This window comes from Pipra filicauda, unplaced genomic scaffold, assembly GCF_003945595.2.
Source record: "Pipra filicauda isolate LSUMZ 115617 unplaced genomic scaffold, ASM394559v2 scaffold121_size3267253_pilon, whole genome shotgun sequence".
In the NCBI taxonomy this organism is placed as follows: Eukaryota; Metazoa; Chordata; class Aves; order Passeriformes; family Pipridae; genus Pipra; species Pipra filicauda.
Genome location: NW_024103674.1, coordinates 1,949,734 through 1,976,505, shown reverse-complemented (window position 1 = coordinate 1,976,505; position 26,772 = coordinate 1,949,734). Strand labels below are relative to the sequence as shown.

At 42.3% G+C, this 26,772-nt stretch overlaps 1 protein-coding gene across 14 annotated transcripts in view; it reads left to right on the top strand.

Annotated features, from left to right (window-relative positions):
* Positions 1-26,772, top strand: part of FNBP1 (formin binding protein 1) — a 94,063-nt gene that overhangs the window by 52,941 nt on the left and 14,350 nt on the right. For 5 of the 14 annotated variants that reach the window (XM_039388072.1, XM_039388069.1, XM_039388074.1 and 2 more), the window contains 3 exons: positions 11,360-11,488; positions 13,250-13,396; positions 18,238-18,435. In XM_039388072.1, coding sequence (XP_039244006.1) covers positions 11,360-11,488; positions 13,250-13,396; positions 18,238-18,435 — 474 coding nt within the window. Of the gene's footprint in view, positions 1-11,359; positions 11,489-13,249; positions 13,397-18,237; positions 18,436-19,415; positions 19,443-19,844; positions 20,028-25,634; positions 25,722-26,772 lie in introns of all 14 variants that reach the window. The other 9 variants (XM_039388049.1, XM_039388045.1, XM_039388050.1 and 6 more) reach the window with 5 other exon arrangements.

The following is a 26,772-nucleotide window of genomic DNA, read 5'->3' as shown; positions in this document are numbered from 1 at the left end:
TTTATGATACTTCTTTCACAGATAAAATTAGGGCTTGCCCTAGATTTTTTCCAAAGCTGAGGCCATGTCAGAGGGGTACAAAGACATGACTTACTGTTTGAAGTAGAGGGCTGACACTCCTTAGTTCTACATCCCTTTCCAAGGCTGGCCTTTTCTGATCAGAGTGAAAGGTGGCATATTGGTCATATATCAATCTGAGAGTGTTAGGTAAATTCTGGGAAGCAGTCCCTACCCTGCTGCTTTTTCCTTGTCAAGTGAAACAGAGAGGCTTCCCTTCTAAATTTCTCTAGCTTTTAAATGTATGAATTTGTAAATTATTTATTGCAAAATGAGACTCAGTGGTATCTTGAAAGGAAAAAAATCTGTTAGTTATGCGTGTTGGCAGCTCTCAGGAGAAGGCATTACTCCACTTTCCAGGCAGTCAACAGAGTAGATGGAGAAGGAAAAGGTTATCAAAATGAGTGGAACGTGAAATAATATTACTGAACAGAGAGAACAGTGTTTTCCAAGTGCATGTGTTAAACTGGGTTCATCCATGTCAGGCTGTGAATAATGCCCTTTCTTTGCTCCCCTCTGCCCGTGTGACTGGGACGGCTCTTGCATAACTCCCAGTGCAGAATGGGATATTGTTCAACCAGTGCTGCTCTCACCGACTTCTCCAGGGGATGCAGGAACTGCTCAGCTCCAAATGAAGCCATAGGATGGCTTCCCTCCTCCTCCTATTGCAGCAGTTCTCATTTCTCTTTCCCCTTATGGCTTGGCTGCTGCACTCCTACTCCCAAAAGCTCCCAGAAATCCATCTGGGCCAGGAGAGCAGGAGTTTGGCTGTGTCACAGCCAATGCTCTTTGCTTTGGCAGAACAAGGTGCTCCTCAAGCAGTGGGATCATTTGCCCTCATTTCTTCCTCTTGAGATTGACACCTTGGCTACTTCACCTTGTACCTGCAAATATGAGCAGGCACACGAGCTATTTTTTGCATCATGCATTATAGAGTGGATGGCATTAATGGAATTAAAACTCTGCAGTGATCACAATGACACATGTAACTAGAAGACAATACAGCTGCAGTTCCCTAATGCTAAGCTGTATGGGGCTCTGAAATGCTCACATCTCTTCATCTTTCAGTCATTGTAACCTTTGACAACTGCAGCAGGAAATCCTGTGCCAGAGCTGCCAGCCACCAGCATTTATCCCTTGCCTAAAGGACAACTCTTGTATTACAATTTACTAGCATTAAGTAACCAGAATAGTGGCAGAGAAACAAGTGAAGAGTTACTTTCCTCCTTATTTCTCCAGGACAGTTTAGCAAAGGGCCTCAAGTGGGTGCTTTGAGGCAGGGCTGGATGTGCAGTCTGATCATGTAACCTGGGTCTACACTCCTTCTGTGGGATCAGCTCAGGCTCGATATGCAGAGATAACATCCCTTCTGTGGCCAGGATGGGCTCCATCATCTTGCCAGCCAGCAGCCTGGTAGCTGATCTGAGAGAGAGAAGAGTGTTTGGCTTTGTTTCCTCCCAGCTCCTTTTTTGGTGGCAGGAACACGGAGCAGAAGCTGTGTTCAGTCTCTGCAATGGGCACGGTCTTTATGCAGGAATCAAGTGTGTGGAGTAGGGCATCAGATCTCCCTTCCCTGTTTGCACTGAGCCTCTAAATCACCAGCAGCCAAAGAGATGTTTGTGTGCACACAAAGTGCAGTTTAACACCAAGGTTTGGTCAGTTCAGTGTAGCAAAGTCAGGGCAGGAAGCTCACTGCCTGGGAAAATATCCTTATAAATATCCTTGTAAATAAATGGTGCAACGTGCTGATGCTGATTCCGGGAAGCCTGGTAGGTATCACTGAAAGCTTTATTTCATTTGGATCGCTGTGGGATGTGTGCTTTAGAGCAGTTCTCTTTTGAAAACCACAGTGGAGCTGCTTCAATTTTTTGACCATTTGGGGAAATGGTCTCTGTCGTGCAGAGCCACTGTACATATAAGGCAGAACTCTATTGTTTCTGCCTCCTCTTCGGAGCTGCAATCACTAAAAAGCTGACATCTTTATGGGATAACATGGTACCCAGTGGTGCCTTTGCAGACTTCTTGTAATAAAATTTTAAAATTAGCTGGCTTCTTTAGAGGTTTGTTTGGGTTTTTTTAAGGTATGCTTTGCAGAATCTGATTTTAAAGAGGAAGTGGCTGAAGCCAACCGTGAGAAGGGTTTGTCTTTTGATTTGCTCAGCAGTTGAGGGGAGGAGAGTGGTTTGAGGTACTTGGTGTCATGCAGGATCTGTCCCTTTGCTGAAGAGTCATAAGTTGGCTGTAGGTAATAATCTGAGATACTGAGGAGTTTTAAATGTATTTGCCTTTGTTTCTGGTTTGTTTTTGAAGTGGAGAAACTGAGGGAAATAGAAGTGATCTCAAGCTTATTGAAATCTCTAGGAGCTTTCCCCAGTGCTCTCCAACTTTCAGATCAGGTTATGTCTGCAGTATCCAAGGTGTTTGGAGTCCCAGAATAGCTTAAGATTTGCATAAAGCCTTAAAATATAGTATCACCATGACATTAGTTTTCTACTCTGTAAGTGTAACTGCAGAGAGATGCTGAGGTTTCGTTTCCTCTTTTCTTGTGCCACGTTACCTGGGTACTCACCATGAATTTCAGTGCAAGGTACAGAGTCTACCTCTCTCCTTAGCCACAGGAGACACATCCACTTAGCATGGCCTGGGGTAGCCATGAGCTGAATCACTGTCAAATTCCTACTGAATATATGTTCCTGAAAACTGGAATATGCTGATGTTCCTGGCTCTGCCACTGCAGTGATGTTGTCAGGTGGTAACTGCTTTTCCACCTTGTGGCTGCCGTGCTGTGGGACACAAACCTCTTCACTGGGAATTTACACATCCTTACAGCGAGGGGTGCACTGAGCTATTTTTGTTTGGGCTCTGGAGAAATCTGTGGTGGGTATTTCAGTATGTCCTGCACTCAGTTTGCACGCTTTGTCAGGACAGCAGTTGAGTCACAGCAGGGCCGGATGCCACGTGAATCGCTGACACCACAGACCAACCTGAGGGACATCTCCAGCTCAGGGCTCTGCTGTGGCCACGGGTGTCACTGAGGTTTACTCAGTCAAGTCTGTCAGCAGTAAACTGCAGCATAACCCGAGGCTGTGGGCATCTGCTTTCTGCAGACCTTAACTACTTAATTGGCCTAATTTTCAGGAGGTGCTAAGTCATCTGCTCTGTGATAGTGGGACTTAATATCCCCTCCCTCTCCTGTGCACATCCAGGCACCCACTGGCACGGTGAACTTACCAGCATTTTAGAAAATGTGGTGCCATGCAAAGGTGGCGAAGATTTACAACATTTGTGTCATTAATGTGGCAAATACTCAGTGCAGTGAGTAGTCCCAGAGGCTTTGCTTTTCCTGTTCCCTGCTGTGAGCTGCACCTCTGCACAGGTGAGGTGTGCAAGGCTCAGTCCTGAGGATGGTGCAGGAGGGCCTGGCCTGTGCATTTCTGATTTGAGAGTGAGACACTGTATAAGATTTTTCTGTGTTCTCTGCATGGGGATGACTTTTATATATGTTGAGTAGATTTCTGCTTCCCATTTGCTCCACAGATGAAGCTGGCTAAAGCTACTGTGTCTTTGCTTGTGGAGTGGCTCAGATTTCCCATCAGTTCAAGTGCAGTCTTTGCTTGGTAACGTGATTTAAGCCATTAGATTCACGCTAACGTTACTTCCCTAGGTTGTGCAGACCCCAATATCCTTCCTGAACTGCTTCCTTCCTAATGGATGATGTAGTGTGTGAACACAGGGAGTCCCTCAGGACAGCAGTTTGCATTTCTGGAAGAGTAAGCCTTGTTTACAACCTGCCATCTGTGACTCTCTGGGCACAGCAGCTGTTTCCCTTTTGGAATCATGACTAATTTAAGAGTGTCGATTTCTACTCAATAGAGAATTAATGACTCCAGCAGGACTGGATGGAGAACTTAATAAATATCCATATGTGTCCCATACATGCACTGTGTGTGGTGTTAAGAGATCAAAGAGCAGATCATCAGTCAGTTTTAGTGCAAGATAAGGAAATCCAACTGAACTTATATTTCCCCTTAGCAGTGCTGCTCTGCAGCAATGCTCTACATGGCAATTTGACTGAGTTTTGTGACAATACAACTCTTTTGGGAGGTGAATTGCTAAAGGGAGGGGAGACTTAAGACTTAGGGATAAGCAGCAGTTTCAATCAGAATTGCAATATAACTGGCATTCTTAGCTAATGCAAAGCAATTAGTTTATACTGTACCATTGGAAATCTTGTTTATAGCCATCCTTTTTCTGTCAAAACATTAGAACAGATCTTTTCAGCTTTGTAGGAACTAAAGCCTCAGAATTTAGCCAGTGTAGTTTGCCAGCTCTTTAGTTTCAGTGAATCATAGAATACCAGGTTGGAAGGGACCTCGAGGATCATCTGGTCCAACCTTCCTTGGCAAAAGCCTGGTCTAGACAAGATGGCCCAGCACCCTTTTCAGCTGAATTGTAAAAGTGTCCCACGGTGGGGAATCCACCACTTCCCTGGGGACATTATTCCAATAGCTCATTTTTCTCACTGTGAGAAATTGTTCTCTGGTGTCCAGTGGGGATCTCCCCAGGGGTAACTTGTACCCTTTACCCCTCATCTTTTCCATGTGACTCCTTGTAAAAAGGGAGTCTCCATCTTCTCTGCAACCACCCTTTAAATGCTGGAACATAAAGTACCCTAAGCCTTCTCTTCTTGAGGCTGAACAAACCCATGTCTTTCAGCCTTTCCTCACATGGCAGCTTCCCAGTCCTTGGATCGTCTTTGTGCCCCTTCTGGACCCCCTCCGGTCTGTCCACATTTTTTTTGGTATAATAGAGACCAAAACTGAACCCAGTATTCCAGGTGTGGCCTGACAGATGCTGAGGTGAGGAAGTGTTGAGAACACTTGCCTTTTCACCTCTCCAAGAGACAACTTCGTGTATTGTACCCGTAAAGTTGGTCTTCAAGGCTGGCAGATTCATCCTGGTAACGTTCTTCAACCCTGACTGTCTGTTCTGCATTGGCTGTGTTTGTAAATTCTTTCTTGGAGAGAGATGACTAGAGCTGTGCCCAGTATTCCAAGTATGAGCGAAGTAATCTATTATACAGTCCTGAAATTTCCATTATTTATATTCAAGAAATAATTTCCACTATTTGTATTCAATGCTCAGATTTATACACCGCAGGATTTAATTGCTTATGTAGTACAACTAAACAGACCTCCAGAAATCATTTAAACATTGTTGGCTCCAAATACATCTTTTCTTGTTCTCTCCTCCCTCAAATCCACATAACCTTCCACCCACAGAGACTCTCCTTCTTTTGTATTAAACCAGACCTGCTAGATATCCTTGTGGAACTGCATTTCTCCGAGCTGTGTGGCAAATTCCTGGGTGTTAGCAGGGATTTGCAGTTTGGTGACCCAGGGAGTTTGGATATTTAGTATTCGTGACATGAGAATGGCAGTGCAAAGAGACAAACTTTTAGATTGAAGGCACAGTTATTCCCCAGGGCCTTGGAGCAGTGTGCTGAGAGGTGCTTCTCTGGCACATGGCACGGTGGCATGTGCTGCTCTTCTTAATTAATTTCATCCATCTTAATTGTTAGGGCTTCACTGGGGCTGTGTTCCTTTGGGATTTCTCCTGTTTGTGTGAGTTTCTGAATTCTGGCAGAATTATGTGCAGTGCAACTGCACTAGATAACCATTCCTGAGATGTGGTGATGAAGATTTTCTGTCCCCTTTCAGTGGTTTGCTCATTTGTGTATTATATTCAGCCAAAGGATTTCAGGGATCCACAGAGACTCAGATTTTTTCCCCACATCCCCTAGTGTAAAAAGAAAGGATTTTCCCCTTTGTTTCTTTCCCTGGCTGTTATTTTGCACCCCTATTCTGCTTTTCTTTCTTTTTTTTTTTTTTTTTCTGCTTTCAGGAAAGCAAACTTCAAATCCTTTTTCTGCTTGCCAGTTCAGAGAGACCCAACTGGTTATTGTAAAATAGTAAACAGTGCAGCTTGATTTGGAGGCTATGTAAATCCAGGCCTGCAGTCCTGGCCCTGTTTTGAAGGCTGTGGCAGGATGCCCACTGTTATTAATGATTCTGCAAACGCTGCCAGTGCTGCTGCTCCCAAGAGGCTCCCTGATGGTGCCTGGTGGTCACAGAGAGGCTGTGGAGGGAGGACCAGAGCCTGAGGCTGAAAAATCTGTGAGCAATTGAAAGCATTCCTGAAATTGGTGAAGTGTTTCTGAGTCTGCCTTTATCATTAAGTTATTTTGAAGGGCTTGGGTAGTTGAGAGGTGGGGGCAGGGGTGATTTTTGGGTTGTTTTTTTCTTATGTTTGCATTTTAGTTTGATCTTGGATTTGCCAAAGACAGATCTATCTTGGCAGGCAGTGGCCTGGCAGTGAAGCATCTCACATGCTGTCTGGGTTTGAAAGAAAAGAGGGGGGGGCAGAATGGGAGAAAAGAAAGAAGAAATAAAGTGACACCAGCGTTTTGACTGGAAACTCTGCCATTCTGGACAAGAGCGACTGCTGAGAAGTTGAACTGTTCCACTTAGTGTGGACCAGCTGAATAGCAGCCAAGGTTTTTTTCTGCCCTTTTCAGTTATTCATATCACTCCCACCATAACAGCCCCGAGGAGCTGCATTTTTTGTCTGTGTAAACCCAGAAGACAGTGTGTCTATTGACCCTCTTGCTGTTTCTGGAATGTGTCTTTAGAAAATTGTTCTCAGCAAAATCTCCTCATTCTTTTCTGCATTGGAGACTAAAACGACAGAAAGTGGACCTGGTTTTAAAAAAATTCTCCTACACTATATCACCAGTTGCATTTCATATCAAACAGGGTTTTGGGGGGAGAAGGTATGTGTAACACTATGCAAGGATTTGGATTTTAATTCTTTTTGGAAGCAGCATGTAACATGTAGGAGCTTGAAAATGCTTTCTCACACCTTCAGGGTTGGCAGTGCCCATCATAAAGATGTCCATATTCCCTTTCTCTGTTAAATTTTCCTACTCCAAGGCATAAAGTATTAGGATTGATTTAATTCAGATCGATATATAAAGCTTTACTAGCACTGCACGTTTGCAAGGGCTGTGGAGACATTCCCGTGTCTGTAATTCTTTGATCTCATTCTGCTCTTTGGTGATTGCTGAAGTTTCATCATATTGCTAAACTGCAGGGGGTTTCACACAGGTGATGAGCAGGTTCAGACTAAATATATCTCTCAAACACAGGTTACTTCAGAGTAAAAGTGTTGCTAATTTCTTATTTCTGGTTTTAAAGGGGAAACAAATACTTCCGTAAGTACTTCAGTCATGAAAAATTTTAGAGCATCAGTGTCCCACCCTGGCATCTGCTTCTCTGGTGTCTCTGGGCTTCTGGTAGAGTCATTTAAACAGCTGTAATTAACTTTTGATGATGTTTGAAAGTCTGGTTTTTGCAACTCAGTGGTTAGGTAGAAAATTCTGCAGGAAATGTGGTTAAAATAATCTTGAGTAAATATCTCTGTGTTCTTCCTGCTACCTTAAGAGATAGATGCCATAGTGGGTGTTGCAGGCTCATGTAGCTATTGAGTTTAGTGTTGTTTTTCACCTAAGGTGGGTGCTGTTGAGACCTGGGTGTTGTTTTTGTTTTTTTTTTAAACACTAAAGACAGACACAGTTCTACTGATTTTTAAAAATCAACCCTTTGAAAATTATTACTGCTCTGCAGTTCACTACTGCCCTGCCTTCTCCCCCATCATCTAGTAAAACTGTCTCTAAAGAAAAGATAAAAGATTGGTTTTGATTATATTTAATGGCAGTTTTGTATAGGTTCTGGGAGAGGAGGTCACACATAATAAGCCTTTCCTGCTGCTAGTGAGATTTTACCTAGTTCAGTCTATCAGAGCTGTGCTTCCTTTACCCACAGTGTTCTCTGAGTTACAGAAAACACCCCCCTGGTGTGACTGTGTTTAAATCTGATTGCCATGGCAGTGGGAGCCTGAAGCTTAAGCTGTATGCTCAGTGCAAGGTTAGTGGTGCTGCAGGTACTGGGCTGTCATTCATTTTTGGGAGCATTTTATAAGCATTGACATATGTGACCTTATAGTTCTGTTGCTGCCATGTGAGTCCAGAGAAGAACTGCCTTAACAAAACCAGACTTTGGAGAGAAAGGGACACGTTTATACACTGTGCATGTTTATTTGGGGACAAAAAGATGTTATAAAGGGTTGTTTGGGGTTGGGGGTGTGCAAAATCTGTGTGTCTTTTTCAGCATCAGGCATTTGAAAGCAGATTGCTGCTGTTCTCCCCACAAATCTCTCAGGTTTACATATGCTTTTTGCTTTTTGGTGTTGCTGAAAGGTGACCTCATTCTTTCTTTCTTTCTTTGAAGAAGGGAGGGGATTTTTTGTTGCATTCAGAGTGTACCTTGCCTTGAATCTCTTACAAACTGAGCAATCTGGCAGTTTGTAGGAAATCTGGATTGTGCTTTCACATGTGGTGCTGGAAATGTGAGCTCTTGCTCAGTCATCCCTGCCCAGTTAAGGACAGGGATGTGTTAACTGAAAGCTGCATCACAGTATCATTCTCTTATATCCAAAGTCATGGTCTGGTTTTCCAGAGCCCAATTATTCCAAAGCCTTTCCTTCTGGAAATACTGTTCAGAGAAAATATTTTAACATTAACTCTAGGAAGCCCCCCAAAAAACCTCCTTTGAAGCTGTTTGCATGCACAAGTGAGCAGTAAAGAAGGCAAAACTTTATTTTCTGTAAAGCTCAACTATAAATTACTCCTGAAATAGCTCCTGTGAGTGTCTGCAGCTCCAGGCTACTGCATCCATTACTCTGAATGTGAAACTTAACATCAACTCATTTTTATCACTCAGTGCTTCAGCAGAGTGCAGGAGCCTATAAAATGTAATTCTGTTGATAATGGAAGTGATGATGTTAGAGTAAGTGACATACTCAAATGAAGTAATACAAAAATTCTAGATTTTTTTTTTTTTTATATTCTTATTTTAAGATCCAAATACCTCATTGGAAAAATATTTAAGCTGTTTAAAGCTTGCCAAATGCATTAAATGGCCAGGAGAAACAAAACATCACTAGGGCTCTCACAGAAAAATTCTTGGTTTTGGAATGCACCCAATTTTATTTACTCATCTGCTTCCCCCTCTTATTTGGGGCCAGTTAAGATCATTTTGAAAACTGGTTGTCTGCTCCTGTATACATTTAGCTCAGAGTTACTTTGTCATGCACAGCCATTGAGTTTGCTCACCAAAATGAACTCTGGCTTAATGCTTGCTGGATCTGCCTGGAAATGTATAATAATGGATTTCTTGTTTTTCTGCTTCAACAATAGAGTCAAGGGACAAATTCCGGAGTTGCACTGTTTAAAATTATAAAAAAAAAAGAGAGAGAGACAGCTGTATGAGTGGGAGCAGGGCTGGTGTAAAGTCAGCTCGGACAATGGGTTTGCTCTTAGGTAGATGAGGAGAATGGGCCTCACAAATGGATATTGATCTGCAGCAGCTGGGATGTGAGGAAGGGGTTGGGAGACAAGCCTGCACCACTCTTCCAGCTGTCCCACCCTTCCATGGCTGACTTTGTTTTCCTGGTAAATTTGTGTTTGTAGTACAAGGCTACGTTGTTTTCCACTCACATTTAATGTAGCTGTGTATGAGTGCGTGGATGATAAAGTTTAATAAGCTTTAAAGCTCTTGGGCAGGGAAATGATTGATGTGGCTTCTTGGAATCTGATTGCAGCAGGTAATTATGCTGAAGTTACACACTCATCCTTTGCAGGAGTTAGTGGACACTTAAATCTCCTGGGACACAAGCAAAGTTGAAAGTCTGCCTTCTATTGGATTCATTTATTTGGTTACAGTCACATTCTTTTCCATCTGATGCTACTGTTTCATTCCTGTGATGCACTTAGTGCCCAGTATCTCCTCATTCTGCTTGAATTATTTCTGTAGAAGGAATGTGAAGGGGATCTGGGAAATTCCTACAATTGACTGCAAAAGCAATAGCTGGATTGAGGTGAAGTAAATTATTAGGTGAGATGTGCGAGCTTGACAAATTGAGATTTGAAACCCTCTGGCAGAATTTGTTGCCTTCCATTTATGATTACTACAATGTTCCATGATTTGGTATTTCATGGATTTATTGTCAGGAAACTACTGTCTGCTTGGAACAGTTCAAAGAATAACCCTGATCTGAACTGGTTTTAATGGGAGCCCACTTGAAATGTGCTAAAATTCTTTGCTGCGTTGTGTTCCCTGAAACATTCCAAAGTGCTTTAAGTAATTTTTAAATTTAAATTTTAAATTTAAATTTGATGTTGAATTTTTAAATAACCCCCTTGTCTTAAGGGGTGATTCAGCAACTGAGCAGCAGAGCTCTGGCCAGGTGAGGGGGAGCTTCAGTGACAGGAGCAGGACAGGCAGTGAAGGCACAGGGATGTAGGAAGGGAAGAGAAGGAAGAGTTGCTGTATGAAGGCCACTGGCAAGGAAGGAAAAGGCATCTAAACCAAACAAATGGGACAGGGAGTAAGGGAATAATATTGGGCAGTGAAGCAGATGACAGAAGGCCTTGGAAAGCAGAACTGTAAGGGGAAGAATCTGAAAATATAAAAGGGTCACTCAGGGACAGATTATTCTAGGGAAAGAAGTGAGATTAATTGCCCAGTGCTCTGCTGTGTTGGGCAGCAAAACAAATCATCTGTGTGGGTAAAAATAGGAAGGGAGTCGTGTCTCAGCTGCTGCTCAGGCTCCCCTCTCCTCGTGAGCTTCATGCCAGAGCTGTTGGAGGGAGTGTGGGTAAAGGACTCTGCACAATACACAGAGTTAAGATGTTTTGTCATGATTATGTTGCCTAAGGCATGGGAAATGAGACAAAACTGTGCTGGGTTTTTTCCTCACTTCCCTTTCCCCAGAAAATACTGCTCAGCAACAGGGAAGCAGTTCATTAGAGGAAAGTAGGTGCCAACCAACAGGGCATATGTGGAGCAAGAAGAGTGTCCACAAGTGTGCTGAGAAGGTGCCTGTCCAGAAGGTGCCTGTCCAGTGGACAAGCTTGGTTTTGGTGTTTTACGTGTGTGTGCCAAAGGTTGTTCATGGAATGCAAAATGGTTCATGGATTGGTAACACAAGAAAGGAACAGCAGCACTGCCCAGGCTGCAGCTTGTGCTTGGTGAGATGAACTCCATCACAAAATATGATAAACCAAAAGCTGGAGTGTTCTGAGTCCTGTATCCTGATGTTCCTGGATAGTAAGATGAAGAGAACAACAAATGCAATTTCTTTCCATGTAGTAAATTATAAATTTCTTTGGGTATTTCTTCAGGCAAGACAGCAAGCCCAGCTGCGACATCAGATGGCAGAAGACAGCAAAGCAGAATATTCTTCCACCCTACAGAAGTTCAACAGTGAGCAGCACGAGCATTACTACACACACATACCAAACATCTTCCAGGTAAGGGACACTGGCACAGATCTAGAGTAGCTCAGAGTTCTGTGATAAGAACTGAGGGTCATGTTGCACGTCACCTCAATCCCTGACTTTTACTTTTTGCTAACTTTTTTGGTCATTCTTAGCAAATTTTACGTGCAATCTGACACCTCAAGAGACGGTAGGATAAATTATCCCAGTTTCTTAGACTAGATATCAAGGGATCAGTAATATATGAGGAAGGTGACATTGAGCTGTCATGACAGATTACGATGGCCTTTGGAATCCTCACAGTCTGGCTCTGTTCAACTCTTGTGCCTGTGCAGCTGGGAATGAGAACATCATTTGCATTGTTGGGGCAGGAGTCAGCTGGGCATCATTGCATCTCACAGCCCTTTATAACCTGTGCTCAAATCAGGCCTCACAGATGTTTAAATGTAAAGCACAGTAATTCTGCAGTAGTGAATGCCAAACGGTTTAGTGCTGATTATGTCTTAAAGTGCCTAAAGAAAAGACTGTAGAGGAAGAATAAAAAAGCCATCACATTTATTCTGACTGGAGAGCCGAGTTTGTGCTCAGCTGAACGAATGGGGATTAATGTAGTAGAACAGAAGTTCGAAGTGACTGTTCCACTGTAATGGGTCATAAGCATCAGAAGTGGAACATACAACCTTTTTAAGGGAGGAAATGTCACATGCTTGTCATCAGATGAGAAATAGCTGATATTTGCGTAGCAAACACGCACTTTCCTACCCACTGCTGAAACTTCTGAGCTAAATGGGCACCTCTTTTGCCCTGTGGTGTTTCAAACCAATGCCTTGAGATAAGTTATTCCTGGGATCAAATATAACATTTTTTTGCAACGCATTTGTGTTCAGTGGAGGAGCTGGTAAGCACTCTGATGTGTAGGGGGGCACGTTAAAGTCCTGCAGATGTGCCCTTCTCCCTATCAGTGCCCCAGTAAGCTCTAGTGATTTCTTTTAGATTTTGAAATAAGTTTGGGGTTTTTTTTTGTAAAGAATTGTTGTTGCTTGTGGATCAGTCAAGGCAGTGGGGATTTTTAAGCTGATGATGTTCCATAGGATTCCTGCAGTCCAGTGTGAAACAGCCTGTTCCTGCTCATGCCCTTCTGTATCCTGTTTTGTCAGAATGATGCCACATCCAGTTTCCCTTGTTGTAAATGAGAGGCCTGTGGAATAGATGCTGAAGATCTTGGCACTGAATCCACTGAGCAATGAGGAGCATATGTTGGGAAGCCCTGGTGTGAACAACACATGATGTATTGTGCATCAATACATGATGGATTGCATTGTGAACTATACACCATGTATAGGACTGCTTGTAAACCAAAAAATTACCTTCTAGGGAAATGGAGAAGGGGAGACATCAAGATTTTTTATTTCCATGGATTCTGCAGTGGAATGAAAATAAGATCTTTCAGAACATGCAGAGAAAATGAATTTATTGTTGCAGAAATTCTCTTAAAGCCCTTAGGAGCCAATCCTTACAAGTCTAAAGCTGGGGTTTTGGCAAATCAGCAGTTTTTAACATAAAAAGTTAATTGCTAAATTCCCAGTAATAGTAAAAGTGATTACTTTCAGAATGGCATTTTGATGTTTGAGGGAACAGCATCACTTGGTGCCTTCCTGAGAACAGCTGTCCTAGTTTGTCCTGAAGAATATATTTAAACCAGAAGTTTTAAAGCAGCTGATGTAGGCTGGGGAGGAAAACTGGGTGAAACTGTGAAGTTATGATGTTTGATCTGAATGGAATGTAACATTTTAGAAAATCCAAGAGATGGAGGAGAGGCGGATCGTGAGGATAGGTGAGTCCATGAAAACCTTCGCAGAGGTCGACCGCCAAGTGATCCCCATCATTGGGAAGTGTCTGGATGAGATAACAAAGGCTGCAGAATCAGTGGATCACAAGAATGTAAGTGTTGCATTGTTTGCATTGTCGACTGTCATCTTTAGTATTGATCTCATATATGTGGAGAATTAAATCCTGTGTCCAGGCTGCAGCACCAGAGCTCTGCAGTCGTAGAACTAAACCAAAGCACAGCTTCGTGTCCCAAGCTGCTTTGTCTGAGGCAGGATGTGCTCAGATTATTCCCCAAATCTACTTAACAACCAGAAATGCCTCTACTGCCATGCTTGTTATTTTTAAATTTTATTCTTTTAGGAACATTCTCTTCTTTTGCTAGGATAATCACTTTTTGAAGTATTGTAATTGAAAAATAGGCTTCTGCATAGAATAAGATAATGTTGGATAATTTCAAATACTTAATAATCAGCAATTCTTGTAAAGGTTGTTTCTATGTCTCATAGTCAGAAAACAATGTTTCAGATATGTCTTCATTCCAACTAGTTTTATAATAATGAAAATCTTTAAAGTATTGGCTACATAAACTATTGCAAACAACTCTGGTGAAATCTTCCTGTAAAATCTTTCTTTGCAGATTTGAGGTTTGCTGGCAACCTGTAAACCTTGCTTTCTGAACATCATTGTAGGATGCAAAGAAGCTTTTCTGATAAAAAGGCTGATAAAGAGCTCAACTGAGCTTCCTGATATTCAGTGACCACAGGGGCAGATGTGTTTTCTGTTTTGTGTGCAGAATGATCTGCTCCCTCCCTACACGAAGTCTCTGTTCTTTCAGCCCTGCTCATGGATCCCATTATAGTGCTTCAAATACAGCATATGTCTTGCTGGCTGTTTGAATTTCCCATACATGTTTTTCACTGGCATCTTTTCTGAGCTGCTCAGTACCCAGAGCCTGGGGCCTGCCATGAATTGGCAGCATAAGCCTGAAGCTGAAGTTCTGAAATGAATCCTCTCCTCTCTGTTCAGCAATGGCTCTCACAAAGAGCAGCACAGGAGACCAAGGAATCTGAAAATTACTCCCTCAGTGGGAAAACAGGGAACTGGGGCACAGATTTCTGTGTTAGAACAGCATATCCTGCTTGAGGTACAGCTTTTGGTGCTGCATGGTGAAATCATGAGGTCTTAGCAAAACACACAGCTGGGTGTCTGAATCAGGGTGAATTTTATATTCAAGTCAGTCTCTGTTGCACAGAGCATGGATAACTAAACTTACCAGGATCCTCCTGTAAACACCGTGCTGACAAAAATGTGTTTAGCCAAACTACTTATATCTGGACAATGACAAAGGGTTTAGCACGTTCTAAGTCCATTAATGGTTCTTTTTTCTTTAAAGTCATCAGGGATTTTATCATCTCTAGAGTAGTAGTTTCTACCTTCTTGACTCTGATGAAAGTGTTGTGCTGGTTCCTGGCCTTCTGTGGCAATGCAGCTCCTGCCACTGTGTCCAGGTGGCCGTAGGTGCACATGGGAACAATTTAAAAGCTGTATTTTCTTTATTTCCAGGTAATGTACTGCATTTGCCACTAGTGCAGAGTCTTACCACAGACCTTTACCATCTCACCCCTTAGCATTTCAAGAAGTTTGGGCTCTCTTAAACTGACATCAAGAGAATTTCTCCTTTTCCTCCAAATATTACAGTTGAAGTAAAGTCTCCTTTAATCCCCAAGCTTAAAAAGCTTTGGATAGGAAAGTCCACTTGGTGTGTGCTGTGGTCAACCTTGATCATGAGGTCAGATTCCAGGAGAGTTGACTGCAGGGACAGCTGGTGATAATAGAGCAGCACAATGGTGAGCAAACCCAGGAGCCTGCTGAGCAGGAAGAGCTCTGTGAGGAGCTCTGAGCCCACACAGACATGTGCTTCCCAGCTGGGAGCAGATCCCCAGGATCTGGTAATCATAAACAGAAGTACAGTGTCACCAAGCTTGAAGTGTGTAAGGTCAGACTCTATGAACCTGCCAAAAGGCAGCGATGCATTTGGAGTTTGTATTTAGCTCTTGGTATCTTCTGGCTTTATGTCGCTTTTTTCTGCCCCATTATCACATGCAGTTACTGAAGAAAGGGATAATGGAACTGAAAGCTGCTCTTTTTGTGGTAACTTCACTTCAGAAACCAGGGCTTTAAATGGAATAACACAACTAAGATATAAAATGTACTGGTCAGAAAAATTAGAGCACATAATTCTACTAGAATTTACCTTGTGTACCACACTGTGTGTTGACTCTTGCTGATTTTGGAACCTGCAAGTTCTGCAGCTTTTTTTTTTTGCTGTCAGTAAAATATTACCTGCTGATGGTAAGGTGTTGCTGTTTCATTTTGGTTTTCTTTTTTTTAAACAGCAGAACCTTGGACTTCATGTAGATATCTCAGAGCTTTTTGATAATCAATTTTCAGTTTTGGGTAGGTTTGTTAAAAACTTTGGTCCATGAAGGTGGTTCCTATGGGATCTGTGAACCACCATGATTTTTAGCATCAGAATTTTGTAGTACAATAGTAAGGCAGGACATATTTCTAAAGTGACTTTGGAACTGCTAACAGGCTTCCTTTCCATGACCAGCTCCGTGTTCTCTCTCTCTGTGGATGCTGGCAGGATTCTGGAACATCCCTTCTCTTCCAGGGCCTCTATTTTATTGGGTAGTGTAAATAACCAGAGTGGCATATTGGGTCAGATTTAATACTGTCTGTGTAATATTTAAGCTGCAGAGAATAAAGTTCTGCCTCATGCCCACTCTGCACAGGAGCAACTCTTTCAGGCTCAGTTACTAAATGTGTAACCATGTAAATAGGATTATTTTATGCCCTCATTGAAGTGTGCAGAATTCCTGACAATAGCAATAGAAACTGTCTGGAATTAGCTGGGAATCCTGGTCGGCTGTAACCATGTTTCTAATAGTTTTTAATGTTTTCTTCTTTTCATTTCCCTTTTCTAACCACTTGAGCAACACAAAGGTCGTGTTGCAAGGGTGAGCTGTGGTGACTGCCAGGTGAACCTGTGCAGAACCCGATTCAGAAGGCTCTAGCAGCAGATAAAACTAATTTGTTATGGACTTTGGAGTTCCTGTTATGACATTATCTCTGTGATATATGGAGCATGCTGGTTATTTTTAGCTCCATTGTAGTGGAAGGATGTTTTGACTAAATGGAAAGAACGCTGTAAAATTAAGGGGAAAAAATGAAAAGCATTGTGCATAGAATAAAATACCAGTGGAGTATTTAATATAACACTGTGTAGTCTCTTAGAATCATAGAATGGTTTGAGTTGGAAGGGACCATAAAGATCACCCAGTTCCACCCCCTGCCATGGGCAGGGACACCTTCCACTATCCCAGGTGACTCCAAGCCCTGTCCAACCTGGCCTTGGACACTTCCAGGGATGGGGCAGCCAGAACTTCTCTAGGCAACCTGTGCCAGGGCCTCACCACCCTCACAGGCAAGAATTTCTTCCTAATCTCTAATCTAAACCTACTCTTTTCAGTTTGAGGCCCACTAGAGTTCTCCTGAAAGTATTTTACCTACAGACATACACAGAACCTGTGAAATGCCTTCAAAGCAACCAGTTCATCTGTTTATGTGATCTCCTCTCTAGAGACTGATAAGATATTTGTGTTCTGAGGCACAGCTTGTCTAATGATCTTAGAAGAAAGCTGTTAGAGTATGACAAAAATCTCCTTTCCTAAAAAAACAAGTAAATGGGAAGTATGTAAAAATATTTTTTCCCCTGAGTCCACTGGACTTAAATGCATTTGGCAAGCTGAGGTCTGAATTTGAACTTATGTATAATTAATTGTGTTTGTAGACCTGAGTAGGAAAAGTGCTATGTATTGGTTTTGCTTTGATTTGTTTATTTCTTTTCCCTCTGTCAAAAGAAACAAAAGAGCAACAAACTGTACACAGTCTACAGTCAGTGTGGCTGACTTATATCCCTCCTAACAGTGCCATGAGGGAAGGTGGCTTCAGTGACCTTAAATCTTTATTACAAGTCACTTACCTGTTTGGGTACTGAGGTGTGATTGCTTTTCTAGTCAGTACAGTTAATAAGCTCTTGGTGCTTTTCACCAGTAGACATGAAAAGGCCTTTAGAAGATGTTTGTACCAGAATTTTTAGGGTTTGTGTTGGGAATAAAAACCTTGCTGGCTGTGGTCAGATTCAGGAGTTGGGCAGCTCAGTGGGAGTTTGGAGTGAGAAGACCTGAGTTTACTCTTCCTAAGCATCATCTTTAGTTGCCTTCAGTGAACCTACACTTTAATGATAGTTATGTATTATTTATTTTCCTAAATAGACCATAGTCCTCTACTTTTTATCTGTTGGTGTTTTGAGTAACAACTCTGTGATCTCTCTGCAAGATGGACTGGAGTTTCATAACAGCAATAATAGACTATTTAAGACTAAAGCTCACTTTATTTATGGAAATAAAGACTTATTTCCTTAGAATGATTGTTTATTTAGAGATTTATAATGAAACTTAAATTGTGACCATTTATGTTCCCACTTGTAACACATTCTGACAGATACAGGTTGGAGACTTTTGTTCTGTGTGGGGTAGTTGTTGTGTTCTTAACTGCATTTATCACTTTAGTATCTGGGAGTATTGAACATTACACCTCAGAGGTCCTTGTTTTGGTGGGATACTGTGCTGTGCCTGGCTGGGGGTTTTTTTGAAAGCACATCATGGGAATGAAAATAGAGCCAAGAAAAATACCCTGGTCTTGGAGCAGAAGGTGGAGAGACTGGTATTGATCCTGGGCTCTGGGTGGGTGTTCACTCCCGGGAATGAGCCTGCTTGGTTCCCACAAGGATGAACTTTCTTGTCCTTGCTCTGTTTTAATGTGCCACCAATTTGATGACAGCCCTCACCTGAGGTATTTACACTTGTGTTGGATCTGTCCCATTCCAGGACTCTCAGATGGTAATAGAAGCCTTTAAATCAGGGTTTGAGCCTCCGGGAGACATCGAATTTGAGGATTTCACGCAGCCCATGAAGAGAACTGTCTCAGAATCCAGCCTTTCCAACTCCAGAGGGGATGGCAAGTCAGAGCCGAAGTTTGGTGGCAAATCCAAGGGCAAGTTATGGCCATTCATCAAGAAAAATAAGGTACTGATTTGCAAACTTGAGCGTGGTGCTAGTATGTGTTTTGTCAATAACCTCTGTCTTGTCTGGTAATCCTGGCAAGTACAATTTTTTTTTTTTAAAGAGAATTTTAGATTCGGAAAATTAATAACTGATGTCTTAATAATGGCGTTCTGTTGTAGTCTTTGGTTACTTAAAATTTCTTTATATCTTTACTTTTTTTTCTTGTATAATTTCTTTAATTATGTTGCAAGTTTTTAAAATTAATTTAACTTAAGTTGTCACGTCTCTGCCATGGTCCATTTCTGTTCCTAACTCCGAGAAGGAATCGTAAACCACTTACCTAGTGCCATGTGTGCCAACTAACATTGTTACTTGTGGGAAGCTTTGATGTGGCGTTACTGTTTTTGACACTCCTAAAACTCTCCTTGGCTTTTCATTTGCGTTTCCAGTCTGTGCACTGGGGTGAGCAGGTGGGGGGCTGGGAACAGGGAATTGCTGGGATTCCATCCTGAGGCACAACTAATGGAGCATAACTAACTGAGCAGTTGACTTTCTAAAAAAAAAAGACCATATTAACTTATGTATCCATTAAACCTTTTTCATTCCACTGTCATATTTTACACCATAATGCATGGCAGCGTTTATCTGGGGTTACCAGAACGTGTCAGGCTGACTGGACTGAATCAGTTTTCAGTAACACTGATGGAAGCCCAGAGTAGCTTCTTTGTTTTAACCTCACCCTTGCTCTGACCCTCTTCCAAACTACTTCTAATTAAAGTAAAAAAAAAAATCTACCAGTTCACAGTGGGTCGTTCCAGTAGTGCTGGTATGAGAAAAAACTCAGCTCTCTGGTGCTTACATCAGTGTAGCCAGAAAAAAAAAACCACACCCAGGACTACCTCTTGAGCAAATTCATAGAATAACTTGTAGAAGTGAAGTGTGATGCACAGGGCTGAGGTATGATTTGGAAGCAGGAAGGAATGTGGTTTGTTGTTTTCCAGATAATAGAAACGCTACTGGGCACTAAGGTACCTTCCTTATCTGATCCATTTAAATTCAGGTATTTGAAAGCTCTATCCATATGCATTATTCTGAGCTGTCCACAGAGCAGAACAGGGCAATTTATGGGGATAGCAGCTGCATGGAAGAGTCTGCATGAGCTTCCTTCAAAATACTTTTGTGTTACTCTTCTGTTGCATCACTTACTAAAACTTTCATTTATCACACTCTTCATTTAACACAACTCTTAACTACTGCTTTCTCCCCTCTTCTGAACCATGGCCTTTAATATTTAATTATTTAATTGGGTTTGGTTTTTTTTTTTCCTCTGAATTTCAAATATTGGTTTTGATGCTTATTTTCGTTTTGTGTTTTTTTTTATCTTTTTATTTTGGTTTTTATTCTGTCACTTCTCCATCTCTTATACGTAGCTTATGTCCCTTTTAACATCCCCCCATCAGCCCCCTCCTCCTCCCCCTGCCTCTGCCTCACCCTCTGCTGTTCCCAACGGCCCCCAGTCTCCCAAGCAGCAAAAGGAACCCCTCTCCCATCGCTTCAACGAGTTCATGACCTCCAAACCCAAAATCCACTGCTTCAGGAGCCTAAAGCGCGGGGTAAGTTCTCCTCTGGATACCTCTCTCTCTCTCTCTCTCTCTCTCTCTCTCTCTCTTTCTCTCTTTCTTTTCTTTCTTTCTTGCGCTTTTATTGCACGTTCTGTTATGTAAAAACTCGTTTTGTTTTGTGAATGGTTCCGTTGTGTTTTATCATAACATGCAGACAAATCCAGGGATTCCCAACCTATAAAGCCATTTGTAGTCAAACACACACACCCTCCCCTGCAGTGAAACCACAAAAAGTCCATTTGCTGATGGAAATTACCCGTTTGGGTTTCTCTGGGGGGAGGAGGAGGGATTGTCCAAAGTGTGGAAGGAGGAGCTGAAGGTTAGGTAATGCACAGGTAGAAGTCAAAGTTATTAGTTTTTGTCTCTGCAGGGTGGTTTCAGCTCAATGCCTGTGTCAGAAGGAGAGGAGTAAATTAGGAGGGATTCTAGAAAATAAATGTTGTGATTTCAGTTGGTGCAAGTTCAGGAATTTCTCTGAAATGATCTGACACTTTTTCTGGAGCAGTGGGAACTTCTGTTCCAGACACTTGGCCTCAGCTCCTGCTTCAGGTGCTGCAGTGTCAGTTTGTGTAGTGACTCTGAATGTTGACACAAGAAACAGTGATTTATGGAAGGTGAATGATGCTGGTGGCAATAAAATTGTTTCTGTGATCCATGTGTTCTCTAAACCAGCTGCTGTATTGGGAAGGACTGGGGGACACAGACCAAAGAGACCTCAGTTACAGTTGGCTCTAAATATTTGAGGCTGACACTTCTCAAGGGGCCTTAACTGCATCCTGTAGCATGACTTTTCAAGGAGATTTGGATAAGGTTTGATTTGATTCCTGTAGAGAGCTGAAGTAATCAAGCTTCCCACCAAGTTTATCATGTCTGCCTTTGGGCCTCCTTCAGCAGGTGGTTTGGGTTAAGCAGTTTTTAAAGTATCCATAGAAAAATTAAAATCCTGCAGTGCTCTTTTACTTTTTTTCTAATTGGTTTGAAGTGGAGTTTTTTTTCCCACAGTTCTTATTCTTGACACTTTAAGTGTCGATGAAATATCTTTGCAAAAATACCAGGTTGAGAAACTCTTTGGAATAGCCAGTAATAGCTGCTGTTCCTGCAAACTTTAGAGGGAAGACATTGCCTGAGAGTTTGCTAAACTTTGTGATGAAGCATAGCAAAACCAGGGGGAAAAAAAGAACCCTGCTTGGACCTTGCAGCCTTCCCTACAAACATTAGCATGCAGAATTTTACATTAGGACATCTTTTTCTGGGCATTTTCCATGAAGATTTTGTTGGTTTCTGGACAGATTTTCACTTCCCAGTGCTACGATGGACAGTTCAAAATCATATTTTGTGTGCAGAAGATTTATCAGTGCAGTACCCAAGCTCCAAACCACAGGTGGGAGGTTCTGAGGGATCAGGGTTTGGGTTTTCCCTGCCAGCAGCTGGAGTGCAGTGTGCTGATGCTGGTTTAAGCATTGTGTGGTGGAAAGCAGCTCAAAACCTCCGTGGCTGATTTGGGGATTCACCTGGGTCTAGGTCACACTTGATCAACATTTTTTGACACATCTCCACTGTTCAAGGGCAGTGTCCCTGTCTCCTTTGCTGCTGATGAGTAGGAAACATGGCCTGAGTTTTCCCAGGTCAACTGTTCTGTTCCTCCTCCTGACAGCAGCTGTGGTTATATTCATAAACTGATGCTGTAGTGTTTGTGTTGAGATAAGCCCTCTCCTTGGTGGTCTTCATAAGCAGAGAATAAAATGACAGGTCCCTGAGATAAAATTTTCCATTTTTCAAACAAAAATAGGAGTTTATCTTCCCAGAACCTTGCACGTGGCAGAGTTTGGCTGAAAAACTGCTGGTATAGCATGGCTTTGCCTCCAAGGTGAAGGTCCTTAGAATTATTTCCTCCTACAAAAACTACAGGAAGGAGACACAAGTGTTCAGTATTTTAAATGTTTTTTAGAGCAGACTGTTACAGCAAGGAAGTGACTACTTTAAAAAAACCCAAATTCTGCTCCAGGGACTGCACTGACATTTAGGATTGGGGACTGGAGCTGTATAAAAGCAGAGATGATTTCAGTGGGGAACTTCGGTGGTTAGTTACAAAGAACTGGGAACAGTGCTGTAAACAATACACTGTCTTGTGTGGTTACAGACAATATAGTCAAAAAAGATGTTTTACACAGACTTTCAGTTCTTTGCTAGGAAATTGCCATTTCATGGGACACTCAGAACCCAGAAAACCCCACTTCTGAGGCGTTTTGCTGGGGAAGTGGGAAGTTTCTAAGCTGTCCAAAGGCACGGTCTGCACATGTCCCTCCTTTTCTCAGTTGCAGTTTGGCTCAGAGCACCTTTTCTCAGTGGTTTTTACAGGAGGAGACAGTCTTTCAATTCTGGTTGTGCAGCAGCAGAGCTGTGCTGGGTGGTGGCACCAGTGCACGGGTGGGCAGCTGGAGCCATCCTTGTACTGGGCAGTGCTGGGAGAAGTCAGGGGGTGTGTTACAATATAATGCTCCAGTAGTGCCATTCACAGAACAGAATATTTCAAATAGTGCTGGATGTTTCCTACTTGATTTAAAAATACTGGTTAGTAGTTCCATGGGCACGTCACAAGTTTCTATTTCAAACTTACAAGTTCTTGGTGTGCATTTGGCCATATAAGCAATTATGACTAATTGCTTTTAATATTTCCTGAAGAAAGACCATTATTTTATGTATTGACTGTCTGAGAAATCCAAGCAAGCCTTACAAATTCTGCATACCATACTCTTTTAAGTGCTTTGTGTCAAAGATGAAATAGTGAGAACAATGTCCCATAGTCTTCTCTGGAATCCCTCAAATTTCTGCTGACACATTCACTGAGAATGTGCAAGGAAGGGCTATTGCTAAATCTTCATTTAAACCTTTCACTGTGTTCTTTTTCTGTTTCGTTTCCTTCCCTTCTCAGCTACCAGGATGTTTGTATGTAAATACTTTTCCTGCCTGATTCATGCTGTGGATTTAGGGGCCAATATTCAGATCATCATCTCTTTTTTTCCCAGAGGGATGGATTCAGGCCACTTGGTTCATCCAGAGATATGGAGGAGAAGGAGAGGCTGCAAACCTCTGGCAGCTTGCTCTGTCTCATTTGAAACCTTTTCAGATTCCCATTTTATAGGTCCTTGGTGATTTGTAATATACAAATGGTCAGACTAGTAGATCATCAAAGTGCCATATCACCTTCAAAAATGAAGTAATTCTAACCAGGCAAAAAGGAAATGAAGAACCACCCACAAATCCTTTTAATTTGTCAGGTGAAAAACGAGTGGTTGGTATTTGTTTCAGTTGATAGGACCCCCTGTTATATTCAGCACAGCCAGAAAATAATATTAATTCTGCTTTAGGCTTATGAAGTTTAACAAGATTTCCTTTTCTCGTCCTTTTCCATCCCCCTGTCAAATCCAAAAGCATCTGAATTTTGCCCAGGAGCATGAGCAGTAATGTCAGGAATACTGGATTTTGATGTTACCAGAGAAGGGAGGAGGATGGAGGGTGAAACTCTCCTCTACACAGAAGGACATTCCATCTGTACAGAAGCACATCAGGGAAGCAGCTTTTGGAAGGTTGTGCAGGGAGCAGCAGGACAGCACAGGGTAACGGGAGCTTGGACTCTGAATCATTTCATTTGCTCTGAATCTTCTCTCTGCACTGCTGGGTTTGTTCCTTGGCAGAATTCCACTCCAGACACCTTCAGGGAAGGCCACAAGGCTCTCCAAGTGTTCTTTTAGAGAATTCAACCAAATTTGCCAAGCAGGTCCTTCCTGGCTTTGTTGATAACCTGAGCTCTCCACTCCTGCAAAGCCGAGTGACAGTGTTTATTCCAAAGGAAACAGGATCATACTCCTTCTTTTCTGCACTGACTTAAGGGATAAGGGAAAAAAAAAGTAACTACTTGACGTGAACAAGTCCTAAGACCTTTACCAGGATAAATTCCAGCACATTGTAATTGATCCTTGAAACATAACACGTGAATGGATTCCCATACGACTCCTCCCTGAAATCTGTGAGATCAGGACGTGTCTGGGAGGCAGTGTGTTTTAGCCATTTCCTTTTGAATTTTTGGTTTAGCATCTTATGTTGCATTTGGAAAGAGGAATTACAAAGCTAAAGTGGCAAAGTCACTGGTGACTGTTAAAATGAATTACATAATTAGCTATGATATGTCCTGTGCCCAGTGCCCAGTCTGGTTTTAATTTTGCTTCCAAACCAAAAATCCAATGAATCTTGTTTTCATGGAAGGAAACAGATGCCTGAGCAATTCACAACAGATGCAAGGTTAATGTGGAGGCGCCAATACCAGTATCAGTGGTCGCTGCCAATGTGAAATCCTAGTCTGTTAAAAAAAAAATAAATGAAATATTTAGGTGCTGACTCTTGGCGGTGTCTATGGTTTTCTAATCACATTTTTGTATTTGCCTCAAAGCTTTTTCTTTAAACCCCAACAGCAGATATGTCCATTATAGAGAATACCATAAAACTGTTAGAGCACTTATTATGGATCAGAACTAGGAGAAGGGGAAAATCTCTCTTACACAGTTTTTGTGAGCATTGTTTCTAATAGCTCCTTAAAAAGACACTATAAAAGTAACACTTCAAATCAACTTTGCCTCTTTAGGGAAGTTAAAGCCAGAAGCGTACAAAGAATGAGGAACCACTTACATAACTCATAATTTCATTTGTGCTTGCTCTGCTTTTTCTAATTCCATTTTGAGGACAAAGGAAACTCGGTATTCTGCTGGTTGATACTAATTTTGTGTTCTTTTGTTTTATTGCTGCAGCGGCAGTAACATCAGCACCTTTTCTTAAAGAGCAATACTCCGAACTAACACCATCCAGGGGTAGAACTTACACCTCTGAATTGCTCCCTGTGCAATGCCTTGCCTTTTCTCTCCTGCCTCGGAGCCTGGGATGGGACCGGGCAGAGAGAATGGTCTGGGAGCTGGGAGAGATTTTGCTGCCATGACCCAAGTTTCAGCCTCCAGACGGTTCCCTAAAGCACACGGAGGAACTTTTGTGGTTTCCTTCTTAGTGGAAGTTGTTGACTTCATTACAATGTGATTTTATTTCCATTGCACCAGTGGATGTTCTCCCTCCTTGTCTCCTCTGACACACTGTGCAGTCCTGTCCCTCGACACCGAGCTGTCGCTCTGCCTGAGTGATCAGTGCTTTGTTGTTCTGTGAGCATGCAGAAACAGCAAACCAACCACCCCCTCTCCAACCTGCCCTGTTCCCTGCCCTGGGAATACTTGTTATTCTAACGTAAGTGTCTCTTGTCTGTGCCAGGACCGGGGTTTTTTGGCGGGTGGGGTCATTACAGCCATGCTTTATTCTAGCACAGAGAGAGATGTTTTCTGACCTCAGTATTTAAGCAAGCATTTAAAACCACAGTATTTTCTGATCTCTGTGAGCATGCTGAACTCTTAATATTCACCTGGCTTCTGGGAAGCTCCCACTCTGCACTTTGAGGCTAGTTAAACACTGAGCTGTCTTTTGCTGTAGAAGCAGTAAAAACACAGAGGTGCCGCGCTCGTCACCGGTGTAACCAATGTGTGTTTTCTCTTGCTGACTCACCAGCAGACACAGTCTTTGTATATTCACAAAGAACTCATGAAGAGGACTTTAGGGACCCCCACGTGTGCCATTGAGGCTAGGGAATATGTTGTAAGTCTGTGTATGGTGTGATCAGCCCATACCGTCGCTGCACAGTCGCTAACCCCACTTACAACGCCGTTCGAGTGTGCTGTGGGAATGTGCCTTGTCAAAGATCCAAGGAAAATTTGGTGGGAGACAAGTTGCAGCTTACTGTGTGATGTGCAGGAAAGACATGTCCGCTAGCCCTGGAAATGCTGAAATTGGCCCAATTGAAGTAGCTGGACCTGTGAAATTCGGAGTGTTACAAAACAGGTTCCACGCACTTAGTCTAAATTATTTAATGAACGAAGTCTGGAGCGTCACGAGCCAACCCCTGTGTGGTGGCACATTCTGTGCCTTGGTGGTGGAGCACTCCCTAGAGCTTTTGGGAGCTTCCCTGAACTGTCTGTGATGATGACAGTTCATGGAATCAAGACACAGGACCTCTAAATCTGATACTTGGATAAAGCAGAGTATGGGGGGATGGTTACACGGCCACGATAAAGAAAAAAAAAAAGGAAATTCCCTCCTGGTTGTGTGGAAGTCCAGTGATTGATTGCAACCCTGTTTTCTGTAAGTGAGGTTAGTGTCCGTGACTGTCCAATAACACATGGACCTGCTGGCTTTCATGCTCTCTCATGTGTTATTGAAGCTTGTGGCTCTTAGACTCTTCATTTTTTTCCCTGCAAGACTAAGCTAGACTTGGTTTAGATTGACAGCTTGAAACAAATTTGCTCATTTCAAGGAAATGTAACTTATTTGATCATTTGGGTGGAAAATGCCCCTGTTCTCCCAGGAGCTGTGAGCACGTTTCTAGCTGTGAAAACCCAACAGAATGGGCAAAAGTAGTTGCGTAGTGTTTAATGCAGATTTATTTTCAATCTGCTTATGTTTGTTTCTAGAAACCGAATCACTGTCACATAAAATTACCAATGCATTTCAGAAATGGAAAACTGTGAATACGACTTATTTCAGCATTTCATTGTTTCCAGTCTATGATCTGCTTTATTTATACTGGTTATAACAATCCCTGATGTACTATTTGGAAATGCTATTAATAAATTCTCTATTTTTTTTGTCG